We start from the raw sequence: 13255 nt of genomic DNA, 5'->3' as shown, positions 1-13255 counted from the left end.
AGAACACGTGATGGAAGGTGTAAAAGCCAATCAACTATTACCTTTCAACTTTCAAATCATGACTTCCTTTTTTTTTCAAAGAAGTTTTCAATTACTTTCTATTAAATGTATCAACAGCCACTGAAAATAGACAAAGCTCTGATGTCATTACGGAGCCATTTTAATAGCAACCAAAAGACTTTGCAGAGTACAATCCTGATGGTCGAGAAATAGTACTAAAATAATCGTGTTGCAAATGAAAGATAATCCGTAATTTGCCCGTATTATATGAAAACATTTTGTGTGATCAATTGAAAGATATCGCTAATCACGCGAGCTAAGACCTGGCTTGGGTAGCAGTCACCTATAAACGGCAGGAGGGGGGACGTCAGGTAAATATTTTGAAAATTGCAAAATCCCCCCGAATCGACCCCCTCCCCTCCCCGCAACATGGCAAAAAATGACTGGGCTCTCAGTTAGGAAAAGATTCTGGGGCGTTACGAGAACGCATACCCCGAAACACGTAAAATTGTACAAATAAGGAGTCTGCTAAGGGGTCGGCATTATCGGTTTTTCGGGTCTGGGCTCCGAGTTTTCGAGTTGAATAATAGGTCCCAAACTAACCTTTTCACTTTACTTTCACTGTTTTCCACCTTTGGAAGATGTACTTGGAAGATTCTGCCGTAGGAATTCGTATCGAATACAGCAGCAAATAGAGGCTTGTTAAGACATACCGCAAGATCATCTGGGTTTCGTTCCAAGTCTATCAGTCCTATCAGGTTACCAGAGTTTCCATGAAACAATCGAACAACTTGGTCGGGGCAACTGCACAAAAAATGTTCTCCATCACTAAGAAGTTTACATTCCTCGATAGTAGGGCGAAAGTGTGGGTTTGACAGTAGTTTGTGCATGGTAATTCCCGTAGTTGCATTCAAAATGTGCAAACCGTCAGCTTCGTCAAGTGAATTCCATGTTACAACAAAATCTCCATCATTTGAGATAATCGCACAAGGATGACGGAATACGCGAGGGGTAAGGATATTCCTCTTCCACAAACGCTCTTTCTTATTCCAAACTGCTATCGTAATAATAGTCTCTCTTACAGACCGAGGTTCTTCTTTGGTACAGGCTACGAATTGAAACTTAAGATTACAAGAAAGTGAAGTAATGTTTCCCTCCATTGTCGTTGTCGCAACAATTCCACCTATTGTGATGCTTAAAACGTCCACTTTGGAGCTGTTATTCTCGCAAGGTCTTTGACATCCTACTAGTTCGTCGGTTACAGGAAACAAACTCACCAACGTATCAATTTCCGTGAACGATCGAATACATCGTGATAATTCAAAATCCCACAACTCAAGTAAGTTGTTGGGCGTGTTCTTCATTAGAAGCACTCCTTCCCTAACGGGCAAGAGGTATAACGGTGATTGAAACTGACGAACAGTTTTCTTCTCCTTGTTGCAGACATGCACCGTTGAAAAAAAACGGTCGTTTAGTCTTCTTTCCCTGTAAGCATAGAGATATCTTCCATCCACAGAAAGTTTTCCTCTTAATTGGTAACGACCTATTTCTCTTTCACAGCAATCATAGCCAGGGCAATCTTCAAATTGATCATGATGAATCATAAACATTTCTTTATTAAAAGGGCTACAAACTACTACAGATTGGTTGCTAACCGCTGAGAGGAAACCTTTCTTGAACGACGGAATTACCTCTGATATCATTGTGTAACATTGGTGTCTAGATTCTGAGAACAGGAATTTACTTTCATCGAGGGATCTACACTCCCATGGCCACCAGAAAATGTCTTCAACGTCTTGAAAGCAGATCGCAGTTCCTGGACACTCAATGGAATCTTCGCTAAAGGAAGGGACTTTACAACTGTAGCAATCAAGTTCGAGGCTGGCATTATCACCTGCAAATCCAAATAAAATCTCCCGATTATCAGGGGAAAAATGCATCAACGAACACACGCGGGGACATGCAATGTCACAAATAAACTGAATGCTTATGTTACTCAGCTTGTACAAGCTAACATTGTCTGATTTATCTGAGATTGCCACCAATGTTCCATCAAAAGAAAATGCAAAAGACGTCATGTTCTTCGTGCATTCAAAACGAGTAATCTCCACCCCGTCTGACATACTCCATAAAACAACATCCCTTGGATTTTCAGGGCAATCTGTTAACATTTTAGACCTATCTCCGCAAAATGCACATACGTTGAACATGCAATCACTTTCGGGAAAGAGAGGTTGTAAATCTCCATTTATGGTAAAAACGTCTCTTAAACTTCCAGGTATGACATAATCACCGTCCGCGTGAAATACAACAGATCGGTAAAATGACATTGATGACACCAATGCCAAGCCAAAGTCATTGACAACTGAGTCGGTCACATTTCGAACGGCACAGTCCATGGCATATATCGGAATGCCGAATGACTTTTCTGTGAATGCATAACGCAACCAGAGTCGATCGCCACTTTGCAGTGACCATAGTTGAACACTCCTGTCGACGCACTCACAAACCATGTAATCCATTTCTGGAGAAATGTCAAAACAAGCTACCACACTACCACATTCAAATCGCGCTTTAATTCCCACTCTTCCGTAACTACCCTCTTTGTTCACGATTTCGATGTAAGGTATCCTTGGATACTTTTCCTTTAACACACGGTTGGCCATTGAGGATAGTTGCGTTCCTCCTTCGTTAAGTATTGTTTGAAATAATTGCTGCGGATGTTGACAAAGCCTAGATTTGTATTTTCTCATGACAGAAATGGCAGAGGTCACAGCAAATTGAAAAGGAGAAGGCAGAACGTCAAAGGATTCTAGTTCTTTTATACTCAAGATATCTTGAAATCCTGAATCACTTCCGATAAAAAGCTTTGCATACAAAAGTTCTAGATCTGTCACATAATTTTCGACAAGTTCTTCAAGTTTTTCGGGAATTTCATGGTCTCTCAGCGCATCCAATAGGTGCTGCACACCATACTGTAAGGCATATTTCTCGGTGTCACTGAACTCTCCACCATAAATCCCTTTGCGTTTCAAGTTATTGAGCTCAGTTTCACAAAGCTTTGAAAGGATCTGACTGCCTTCATCTCTATCCACAGTAAACCCATGCCGTCCGTGAGTGCTTCTGTCTGTAAGCCAGTCTTTGACAGACTTGTGAAACGTGTGAACGCGTTCGTCAATAACTGGTAGAAGGGTAGAGATACAGGAAATAACCTTAATTATCTTCCGGTGTGAGGAAATTGCGCGAAATTGAAACACCTTAGAGATAAATCCAAGTGGCAAAGGTTCTTTTGCAGTCATGACAACAGATAGAAAACTTAAAAATTTGTCTTCGTCGATTTCCAATTCGTTAGAAAACTCTCTCTCCAAGCGTTTAAAATAAGACTGGTAAACAGAAGAGATACCTAATGGCAAGGCACTGTCCAGTTGGTTGAGAGTTAGTAGAGAAACGTTTTTCTGAATAAAGTCTACCAAAAAGTAAGCATACAAAATGACACCGTCAGACTTCTCAACCAGAGCATTTAGAATAGTTTCTTGATCATTGATTGGAATAACGCGGTCCAGCTGCTTCTCCAAGAACAGTCGAATGTCCCTTTTGTTTTCACCATCATTCGTTTCCAGATACAGAGGCTGTAAGCCGCCGAGTTTATTGGAAATGTTTACTTCCGGTCTCGTGGTCACAAGAAAGCGAATCCATTGTGGAAGCTTGATGAAATGGTCAGCTATCACATCCAACAATTCATTGCGCCCCTTGTACTCACTCTCATCCAAAGCGTCCAACACCAAGAGAAGGTTTCTACCAGGATCAGTGATTTTTCTGAGCGGCTCCTTGAAAAGTAATGCAAAAAGTTCCTCCACTCCCATGCTGTTGATTTCTACGCCCAAATTTCTTGACAGTTGTTCCAGTAGAGCCTCTTTGTATTCTGGTAGTGCACGACACAGGTGACTGGCCAAGGATTGAAGCAACAACTGAGGATTTCGATAGCGCACGTTGTTGTGTTGACAGAAGTGGCTCCCTGACAGTCTACCGGCTTCTTGCATCCTCTTGCAAATGACCGCTGAGATAACAGACTTTCCCATACCTGCATTTCCGCTGATTACCATCACACGGTTTGGGGAATTGCTGTCATCAAGCCAACCCTCGATTTTTCTAAAGATCCACTCGCGAGTTCCTTCCTGGAATCTTGACACGTAAAACTCGATGTCTCCTTCGAACTCGGACTTTGCTAGGACGTTCAGAATTTCTTCTCTTCTGTTAGCCTGTCCTCTTTGGTTTAAATCCTCAAAACTCTTTTTAACTTCTAATACGTCTTCTTGTATTTTGGTTTGAGTGTGACATACTCCATGCAGCTCCGACTTCATTTCTTGCAGTATCTTAGCATTCTGAGTTTGGTTTTGATGTACAATATCTATACTTTGACTTATTTCTTTTAGATGTGCTTTAAGATCCTGCTCACTATCAGCCCACTCAAACAACATTTGAAGATAATCTTTCTCTCCACTGTGCTCAGCCTCTAGTCTATCTACGTCTGCTTGATTCAATCCAAGAGTCACAAGAACGCTACTTATTTCTTGCCAAAGCTGGGAGAACGTTGCTGAGTCGACTTCAGTGGTGGATACATGGCCATACAACTCATTTCGAAAGAACTTTACACGAACAAGGTTAGCCTCTAGAGAAGTGTCACTTAAGGGTGGTTTTTTGTGCCAACCTGACGGGGGAGGGGAAAGCCCACAAATTTCCGTCAGAAGAAGAAAAAGAAGAGTAATGTCAAAATTGTTTGAATCCGGTGAGCTCCCACTGGGTGGAAACAGTTTGTCCCATTAAGCCTTACGTAAAATTCGTTTCTTCAGAAGATTACATAGTTTCGAATGATTGGCTTTCGCTTTGAGATTCGCCGCCAGGTTTGCTGGAGAATGATGCCTGTCAAAAATGCTTTTTAAAACTGTGGTTCCACCATCGATAAGAAGTCTGCTGAGCTTGGCTCCATTTGTCTTCTCTATGGAGCTAGCCAGGGGTGAGGTTACTGAAGCCGCCATTTTAGCTCAAAATTGATGGGCTCAGTCCTCAAAATCTACCTGCAAAGAGAAGAAAAAAACTTGAAGCGTTGTCATGAATCTTCAAGTGATACCTAAAACCACTAAAAAAGGTGATGGAGGTCCTCTGAGAAAATAATAAGCAGTTTTATAAATATAATATTTCATCAGTGCGCCGGACACAGGCTGTACGTGTTGGCTCCTCCCTGTACTTATTTGAAGATTCCCCCTCCCCCCAATTCCCAGTAAACAGGCCAGACCACATCACAGTAATCTCGTGAGGGGGTTCTCTAACGTCCCCTGCCTATCCAAATTAACTAATTACTAGATCAAGGAGACGGGACCTACGGTTTATTCGTCCTTATCCGAGAAGACTAGAATGTCTATCCATTTCTTGATATTATAGAAAGGTAGCGCATTCTCGTCAGTTATTTTAAGACCTTGAGTGTTGGTCCGGCCGGGGTCTCGAACCATCGACCTCGACCTTCCGCACACCAGTCCAGCGCTCTAACCAGTTGAGCTAACCGGGAGGCGGTTGGCTCAATTGGCTAGCTCAAATGATGTAGGTATTACAATCTATCTATCAATTGGAACCTAAAACACCATATGCAGGTGTATGTAACATTAAAGTAATGTTAAGAAACACAAATGTTAAATAAAGTTTCTGTCTAGAAGATGTTTCGTTAAGGATAGTAGTACAAAAAACCATTTGCCAAAAAGTCCAATTTCAGGACTAAACAGTCTTGAGAATAGCAGAAGAAAATGGGGAGGATTCCACAGGTTTGTCATAAGACTTATCAAAACATCTCGATGATGACCACCCAGCAGTTTTCAGGATTTCTTGGATTGGAACAGAGGCTGTTTTAGCCTTTGAAGTAGCTGCTGCTCGTGTACTGTGTGGCTTAAATATTGTTGTATCTACCCCAGCAAAGGTCATGACAGTGAGAATCCACCTAGAAAGAGTCTCTCTGGACACCTGTTTATATGGCTTAGTAAAACTGACAAAAAGTTTAGTTTCCATACCCCTGAGAGGCTTTTTTCTCTTAAGATATTCTTTTAAGCAAGTACAAACACAAAGGGACGGATTGGCTGGGTATGCTCTCAAAACAACTGTAGGTGCTTTGTAGCCTGGCCTGCTCTGCTTAATATGGGCAGTAAGCAGGAACTCGTAGCCATCAGGAAGTTCTTTCATACAGTCTGGTCCAATATCAAGGATGTGAAGACTCTGTCCTCTTTGTGCAGACACCAGAGCTATCAACATAATCAGCTTGTGGGTCAACGTTTTGAGGTCAAGCCCATCCACAGGGCTTTTGGAAGCCAGATAATTTAACGCTGGTTGAACGTCCCAAGTCGAGTGGTACCGCGGAACGGGTGGTGAGCCTTTTTTATACCTTTCATAAGTCTAGAAACAAGTGGGTGGCAACCAATAGTATTCTGGTCTTCAGAAAGGGTAATTGGTGATATGGCACTACGAGCAGTGTTAATGGTAGTGTAGCTCAAGCCCTTCTCATGGAGGCTGACCAAGAAATCCAATACTGATGTTAAAGGTGGGTTATAGGGATCAGCCTGTCGTTCACAGCAAAAGTCAATCCACTGCTTGATGTACAGTTTATATTATTCTGCGTCCCACCTGACCATGACTGCACGATGATTGTTGCAGCCTTCTCTGATATGTTGCGCTGCTGGAGGCTTTTTCCGAGACCTTGCAAGCTGTCAACTTTAGCTGCTTGCGAAGAGGGTGTAGAGCATTGTTGTGAGGTTGTGTCAAGAGATAGTCCAGCTGAGGCAGCAACACTGGGTTGTCTATTAAAAGGTGAAGGAGCGTTGTAAACCAAGGTTGTGTCTGCCAGAAAGGGACTAAGATTACACCAGTAGCTTGATCCTGTTCTATTTTTTGCAGACAAGTTGCTATCAGGCTGAAAGGTGGAAAAGCAGAAGAATAATGTTCTTTCCATCGCATTAATAATGCATTTACACATTTTGCATTAGGGTCTGGTTTCCAAGACATACGTAGGTATTTAAAAATTAAGTCGGGAAGTAAAAAGATCTATTTCAAAAGGGCCCCACATTTCATTAATGTGATCAAACAAATCTGGATGTAGAGACCATTCGGTGGAGGTGTGGAATACTCTAGATTCCGAGTTAGCTACTACATTGATGGAGCCTGGTATGTGGTAGGGCACTGAGCCAAAGTTCCCTTTCAATACACAACAGCCAAATTTTCCGGGCCATGTTGTTGCAATTTGCAGATTGGATACCCCCCATTGCATTGATATAAGCTACTGTAGTAGTGTTATCAGATTGAAGCCTAATGTGCTTCTGTCTCACGTGATGACACAGAGACTTGAGACCTCACCAAACTGCTTTTAGCTCCAGGTAGTTAATATGAAACCCTTGCTCCTCCAAACTCCAAGGGCCACCAGTTTTCTGTTCCCCATACACTTCCCCCCAGCGCTTAGTTGAGGCATCTGTTGTCAGAGTCATGTCAGGGTTAGGCTGAACAATCTTCTTAAAAGAAGAGTCCACATTATTTATCCACCAAGACAAATCTACTTTGGCATCCTTAGAAAAATATAATGGCCCATCATAATTACCCTTGTTAGCCTGCAGTGCAAGGACCTTATTCTTTTCTAGATTCCTGTAATACAATTCTCCAAATTGCACTGCAGGTAGACTTGAGACTATCAAACCAATGAAGTGGGCAGTTTCTCTGACGGTCACCTTAGTTTTGAGTAGTAAATTCTGACAGGCCATACGTACGCGTGCAGCTTTTGTAGGGGGAAGTCTAAATGTCATAAGAATACTGCTAAGTAAAAACCCAAGAAATTCTATTTCTTGTGTGGGAATAAGAACTGATTTCACAGGGTGAACTACGAATCCCAGGTTTTGGAATGTGTCAATCGTGTCCTGGACATTCCTCTTACAAGCAGCGTGGTCATATCCTAATAAGAAAGAGTCATCTATGTGCTCCATGCAAAGATGGCCCATTGATCTGATATGAGAGTGAACGGGTTTTAAAATTTTTGTGAACAGCCTGGGGGCACAAGCGAGGCCATTGGCTAGGCATGTGTATTCATAATAACTCCCTTGCCACTCAAATTTTAAATATTTCGTGTCCTCTCTAGCAACAGGGACAGAATAGTATGCGTCCTTTAGGTCAACTGAAGCCATAGAGCACCCCGGATGCATGAGTTTAAGAGCTGTTTGAGTAGTGTCCATTTTGAAATGGTAGTATGAGACAAATTCATTAAGAGGTTTGAGATTTAAAATCATTCTGTAGCTGCCATCTTTTTTAGGCCGCACAAATATAGTTGAGAGGAAGTCCCCCTCTACATATTCAGTTTGTTCCCAAACTCCTTTACGGAGAAGTGTAGATATTTCTTCACTTATTATCTCCCTTTCACCAGGTGAGAAGTGGATTTGTTTTGGTGGGTGAGGTTGGACGGGGGTATTAGCTTCAAACTATATATGGTAGTGCTTTATGGCATCAAGTATGACTTGGTCATTTGTCAAAGATTCCCAGGAGCCAACATGGTCCTTCAGCTGTCCTGCTGAAAAAATACGGACCATTTGATGTAAATAATCCCCATCCATAAATGATTTAGGATGTTTCCTCACCTGGTTATCGTTTAATATTTGTTGTTGGATTGGCTGGGTTTTTTCGGGGCACTCTTGTGTCCCCGGCTGTACCCTAAAAAGGGGCGTGTCTGAGATGTTTTCTGGCCAGTAGATGTCCGGTGGTATGGTTTGAAAGTTGAGCGTCGAGATTTATGCCTCACAGCCTTTAGATAGTTATGGCTGGATTTGCGGGTGTCAGAGGTCCTCTGCATCTGCTGGCCCGCCTTTTTTGCGTCTGCCATATCCTTTAGATGTTTTGACAATTCATCCCCAAATAGCTTTGTAGAGGGCTTGATGTCCTCTTTGCATAACCTTGTGAAAGGGGGGTTGAAGTCCGGCTTGATTAGCTCTCGTCGTTTCATATTAAGTTTATAATTGTCATTAGTCACAAAAGCAATGCTGTCCATGACCTGGTCCAGGACCTGACGGACGTTAGTGGGTTTGCCAGTTTGAAGGTCTTTTACCAACTGGTTCCCCCGAAATCGACAGGAATGATAAACCCTGAACAGGCAATTCTTGCACCTTCTGAAAAGCAAGGTCAACTGTTCTGCTCCTCCTGGGAAGCAGATCCCAAACCTCCTCTTTAATTGTTGTAGTACACAAGAACTTAAAGTTTTCTGGTGGACTGTATTTATCAACTCTTTCCTTCACCGTTTCTGGTGAAAGAACTCCAGAAGCCATATTATCAATTAGACTGGCAACCTTCTCTGTTATGGTAGGAGATTTATCGTTGGTCTTTAAAAATGCCTGAGTCAGACTTTCGAGGACATCATTCTGCTTTTCTAAGTCAGAGCTAGCAGATTCTTTCACCACGCAAGAGTCGCTCGGGTCGAGCACATTATTTAACGTGGCAGTAATATTTAGTTGTCTATTGCTCATGTTTGAGTCTTCCTTTTCTGCCTCCTCGTCTGATTCAGGACGAAGGAGGATGTCGTCTTTAATGATGATAATGATAAAAGATTTATACCGCGCCAGTATCCTACTGTTCAAAGGCGCTTACAGAAAACTTTAACATTAACACTTAAGACAGCTAATATTAATTATAAAAGGCTTTTCTAAAAAGAAAAGTTTTTAATCTACTTTTAAAAACAGACACAGACTGAGCATTTCTAATTTCACTTGGCAAAGCATTCCATAATGATGGTGCTGCTACAGAGAAGGATCTTGCGCCATATGTTTTCAGGTTATAGGATGGAGAAACCAGAAGGTGCTTGGATGATGAGCGTAGTTGACGCGATGGGGTGTAAGATGTGAGCAAATCACAAATGTACGACGGTGCCAAGTTGTTAAGTGCCTTGTAGGTTATAAGTAAAATCTTAAAAATAATACGTTGATTGACGGGAAGCCAATGAAGATTGAAAAGAACAGGCGTAATGTGATCATGCTTTTTTGTAAGTGTGACGAGGCACGCCGCGGCATTCTGGACGTGTTGTAGCTTTTTTATAGTGTAGGCTGGTAGAGCATCGCTGTCTGCTTTTCTGAAACTTTGGTCAATTGTGCCAAAGTATCGTTAAGTCCTCTGAGGATCGCCGCCATGGTGTTCTGTGGAGATTGGTCTACAGCATCGTTCGAGCACTGAATATCGCGTTCTAAACCTGGTGTAGTCATTCTAGGTGTTTTCTACCCAGTGATCTTATTGCAGACCCGATATTAAGAAACTTGAAGGTAAAAATGGAAGATTTTCTTCGCATAAGTAGTCACCGTGCTAAACTGATTTCCGCGCGAAAAGCACTGGTTATGCGCATGCGTCTAGCTATCTCATGGGATCCCTGGGGCAGTGATGACGAGATAGAATTAATGCTATTGAATTTATATATAGATTTTTTAAGATGAAATCAAAACCCTCTTCATAAGGAGAAAAACTTTTTTGTCTGAACTTGAAGTTAGCCTCAAGTCGATGCTCTTAAAATGTGTTTTTAAATCATCTTTTAGTAATGTTAACAATACGTGTTTCCTCGTGAATAAGAATTTATCTTCTCAAGTTGATAATATCTCCCACTTGAAGATAAAATTTGTATCCATGCCTCCGACACCAAATATGAACTAGATACATGTGTGCTTAATATTGACGAGGGAGGAGATATGAAAATGGCTGCCACACAAAATACACAAGATTCCTTGAAACAAAGAGAATAAAAGCATTAATAGGGACAATTTGACGGATTGAGGTAACTGAAATCTCTGTACAGCTGTGCATTTCCAGTCCTTTGCCTCATTGTTATGTGTAATTGGATTGACATTCTGTTAGAGCAGTGATTAGTAGCATATTAGTAATATTTATTGGTGAACATATCAGAACAGGCCATGAAGACTGAGAAGTAGAGTGCACAGGTTCATGTAACAAATTTGACAAATTTAAATCGAACAAACTTTTATTTGAGCTAATATAAGAAAAAGGAGAACCTTATATTTTAGGTGTATATAAATAATAATAATAAAAACAAGACTAGAAAAATTAAGTTGTTGTGATATGGCAAATTATTCCCACAAGCATTTTAAAGTAACTTTTAACTAGTTCAGACAAACCAAACAAATCCTCTCATCTATTGCTGCACGATCAATACTACTTGAACGTTTAGTTCCCCATATGTGGCCAATATTATCGATAAAGAAATTCAAGAGGTTCACATAGGAACAAACCCTCAGTTAGCATGTTCTTAAAAACGTAGGATTTTTTCCCAAAGAAATTATTGACCAACATGTAATTTCCGACTAAAGTGAAAATTATCAACCTGGACTCAGAGGTTTCAATTTGACCACCTATGTTGTAATAGGGGACGTAGTGCAGTTTCCCCGTGAACACAACAATTTTAGAAGCACCTACTTTTCAAAAATTTAAGTTCTTACAATGACAAATAGACGATGTCCCTGTACTTCCGAATTTTAAAACTATCGTTCTCAATTAAGTCCTTGTCATCTAAGATAAAATAATTAGGGTCCTTAACACTAGAATAATAAAAAAATTTGCTCTGTACGAACTAAAAAATTAGAATTTAGAGTTAATGCTAGCGCATTAGAAATATTCGTTAAACTTTGAAGCTATGGCTGCCCGCTTTTAATTTGCCTGCAGGGACAGAGAACCATAATTATCTCAATGGTCAAATTATTTACCTTAAGGGGTAAAGGCTTTGACTACACGACTGATTTCATTACCGCAAGAAGAACTGTGAATAATTTCATTCGACGATCGAAGAAAACAAAACGAATGTTTCGCCAAATTTGTCACGGCCTAGAATGGTGAGCATGATTGCATGATTATGTTGAGATGTACATTGTAATAATAGTAGACTCAGTCCACTAATCCTTGCTGTGATTTATTACTTATCACAAAAAAAGCGAGAGTCGCTTCACAAATGATGTCTCAAAAGAAAGCCAGCTTTAAAGATAACTGTGATCTCTCAGTATTGTTTACATCTTTGAGTTGGAATGGGCTTTTGTTGCAAATTCTAATGAAATCCTCGGCCCCATGCTTAAAATCGCTCGCTGAGCCAAAACCACTTTCACATATTATTTGATAGTCTCAAGCTGATCAATCTATAGAACAACTCAAAAGGGACAAGCTGTGTCAAAACACAACAGATTTATTGCCTTCTCGCATGAGAGACGCGGCGTGTGGGGCATATGTAAATGCGAAGCGATGTTAACATTTATTTGAACAACACTTCTGCTAGCTACCAATTAAGGCCCAGTTCAGACTCCGCTCTTCAGCCGAGCGGAATCGAATTCATCTCTATGCCGACCTAACTTAGTTAATCCTGGCTGAATTGAATCAGAAACCGAACTTATTTCGGCCGAAATTAATTAATTGAAGAAAATTTGTGGCCGGGTCGGCGCAGTAAGTAAAAAATTCGATAAGTGTTAATATAAAGAACGAAAGTTATTTGTACGGCATCGACGTTGAAAGGAAGTTTTAAGGTTTCAAAAATAGTATCTCCCGCAAAAATTACTACTTTAACAAGGTTTAAGAAATGAGAGGAGGCCAAAATCCTTGGTAATATACTCGTTTGTAATCTTTAAATGTATTTTTGTGACATGAAAGGGGGCACGTTGTTACCACAGGGTGAAAATAGTCGATTTCGCAAAATAGTAACTCTTCCCAAATTACTACTTTGCGAAATGAACAAAATCCTTAATATTAATTAACGATTACTCCAAAATCCCCGTGAAAGCTATCTTTACCTTAGTAAAAAAAAATATCGGCATCATCCCTTTAGTTTCGTTAGATCTAGCATAGTTTCGTTTCGTTTCGTTTCGCAAAATAGTATAAGCCCAATAAATGTTCAATCTTTGTCGAAAACAAAGATTTCCATGCTGGTAAAAGCGTTGCTTTTGCGAACCATACACAAAAGAGGCGAGAAAGGACGTTTCTGACGCAGAGTACAACTACATAATGCCAAAGAACCGACAGTCAGCGAAGAATCAAAGTCAGTTCGAAACGCGTAGAATTGGGCGCCCATTCAAAATCTGTCAGCATTGTTTTGTTCGGCCCCTCAAGACCTTCAAGCCACCGTTTTTCTCAGTTCTGCAACACTCCTTTGAACATGCTTACATGTAAAAACGGCAAGGAAAATACATTAAAATATTATATGCATTTGATTCGGCTC

General features: G+C 40.8%; 1 protein-coding gene and 1 pseudogene across 2 annotated transcripts in view; both read right to left on the bottom strand.

Annotated features, from left to right (window-relative positions):
* Positions 1 to 4901, bottom strand: part of LOC111333715 (uncharacterized) — a 6766-nt gene extending 1865 nt beyond the window's left edge. Inside the window, exon 1 of the mRNA XM_088751396.1 lies at positions 604 to 4901. Within this exon, the coding sequence (XP_088607522.1) occupies positions 604 to 4478 (3875 nt within the window). The 5' untranslated portion in view covers positions 4479 to 4901. The remainder of the gene's footprint in view (positions 1 to 603) is intronic.
* Positions 4902 to 4939: 38 nt separating this feature from the next.
* Positions 4940 to 9530, bottom strand: LOC111333717 (uncharacterized; annotated as a pseudogene). Its single transcript, XR_015996799.1, has 4 exons — positions 9116 to 9530; positions 8652 to 8800; positions 6057 to 6949; positions 4940 to 5075 (listed from the first exon to the last, which is right to left on the bottom strand). The product of XR_015996799.1 is annotated as an uncharacterized LOC111333717 (transcript).
* Between the last annotated feature and the right edge of the window lie 3725 nt (positions 9531 to 13255).

This window comes from Stylophora pistillata, chromosome 2, assembly GCF_964205215.1.
Source record: "Stylophora pistillata chromosome 2, jaStyPist1.2, whole genome shotgun sequence".
NCBI classification, from domain to species: Eukaryota; Metazoa; Cnidaria; class Anthozoa; order Scleractinia; family Pocilloporidae; genus Stylophora; species Stylophora pistillata.
The sequence above is the reverse complement of the archived record's forward strand: the minus strand, read 5'-3'. Positions and strand labels throughout refer to the sequence as shown.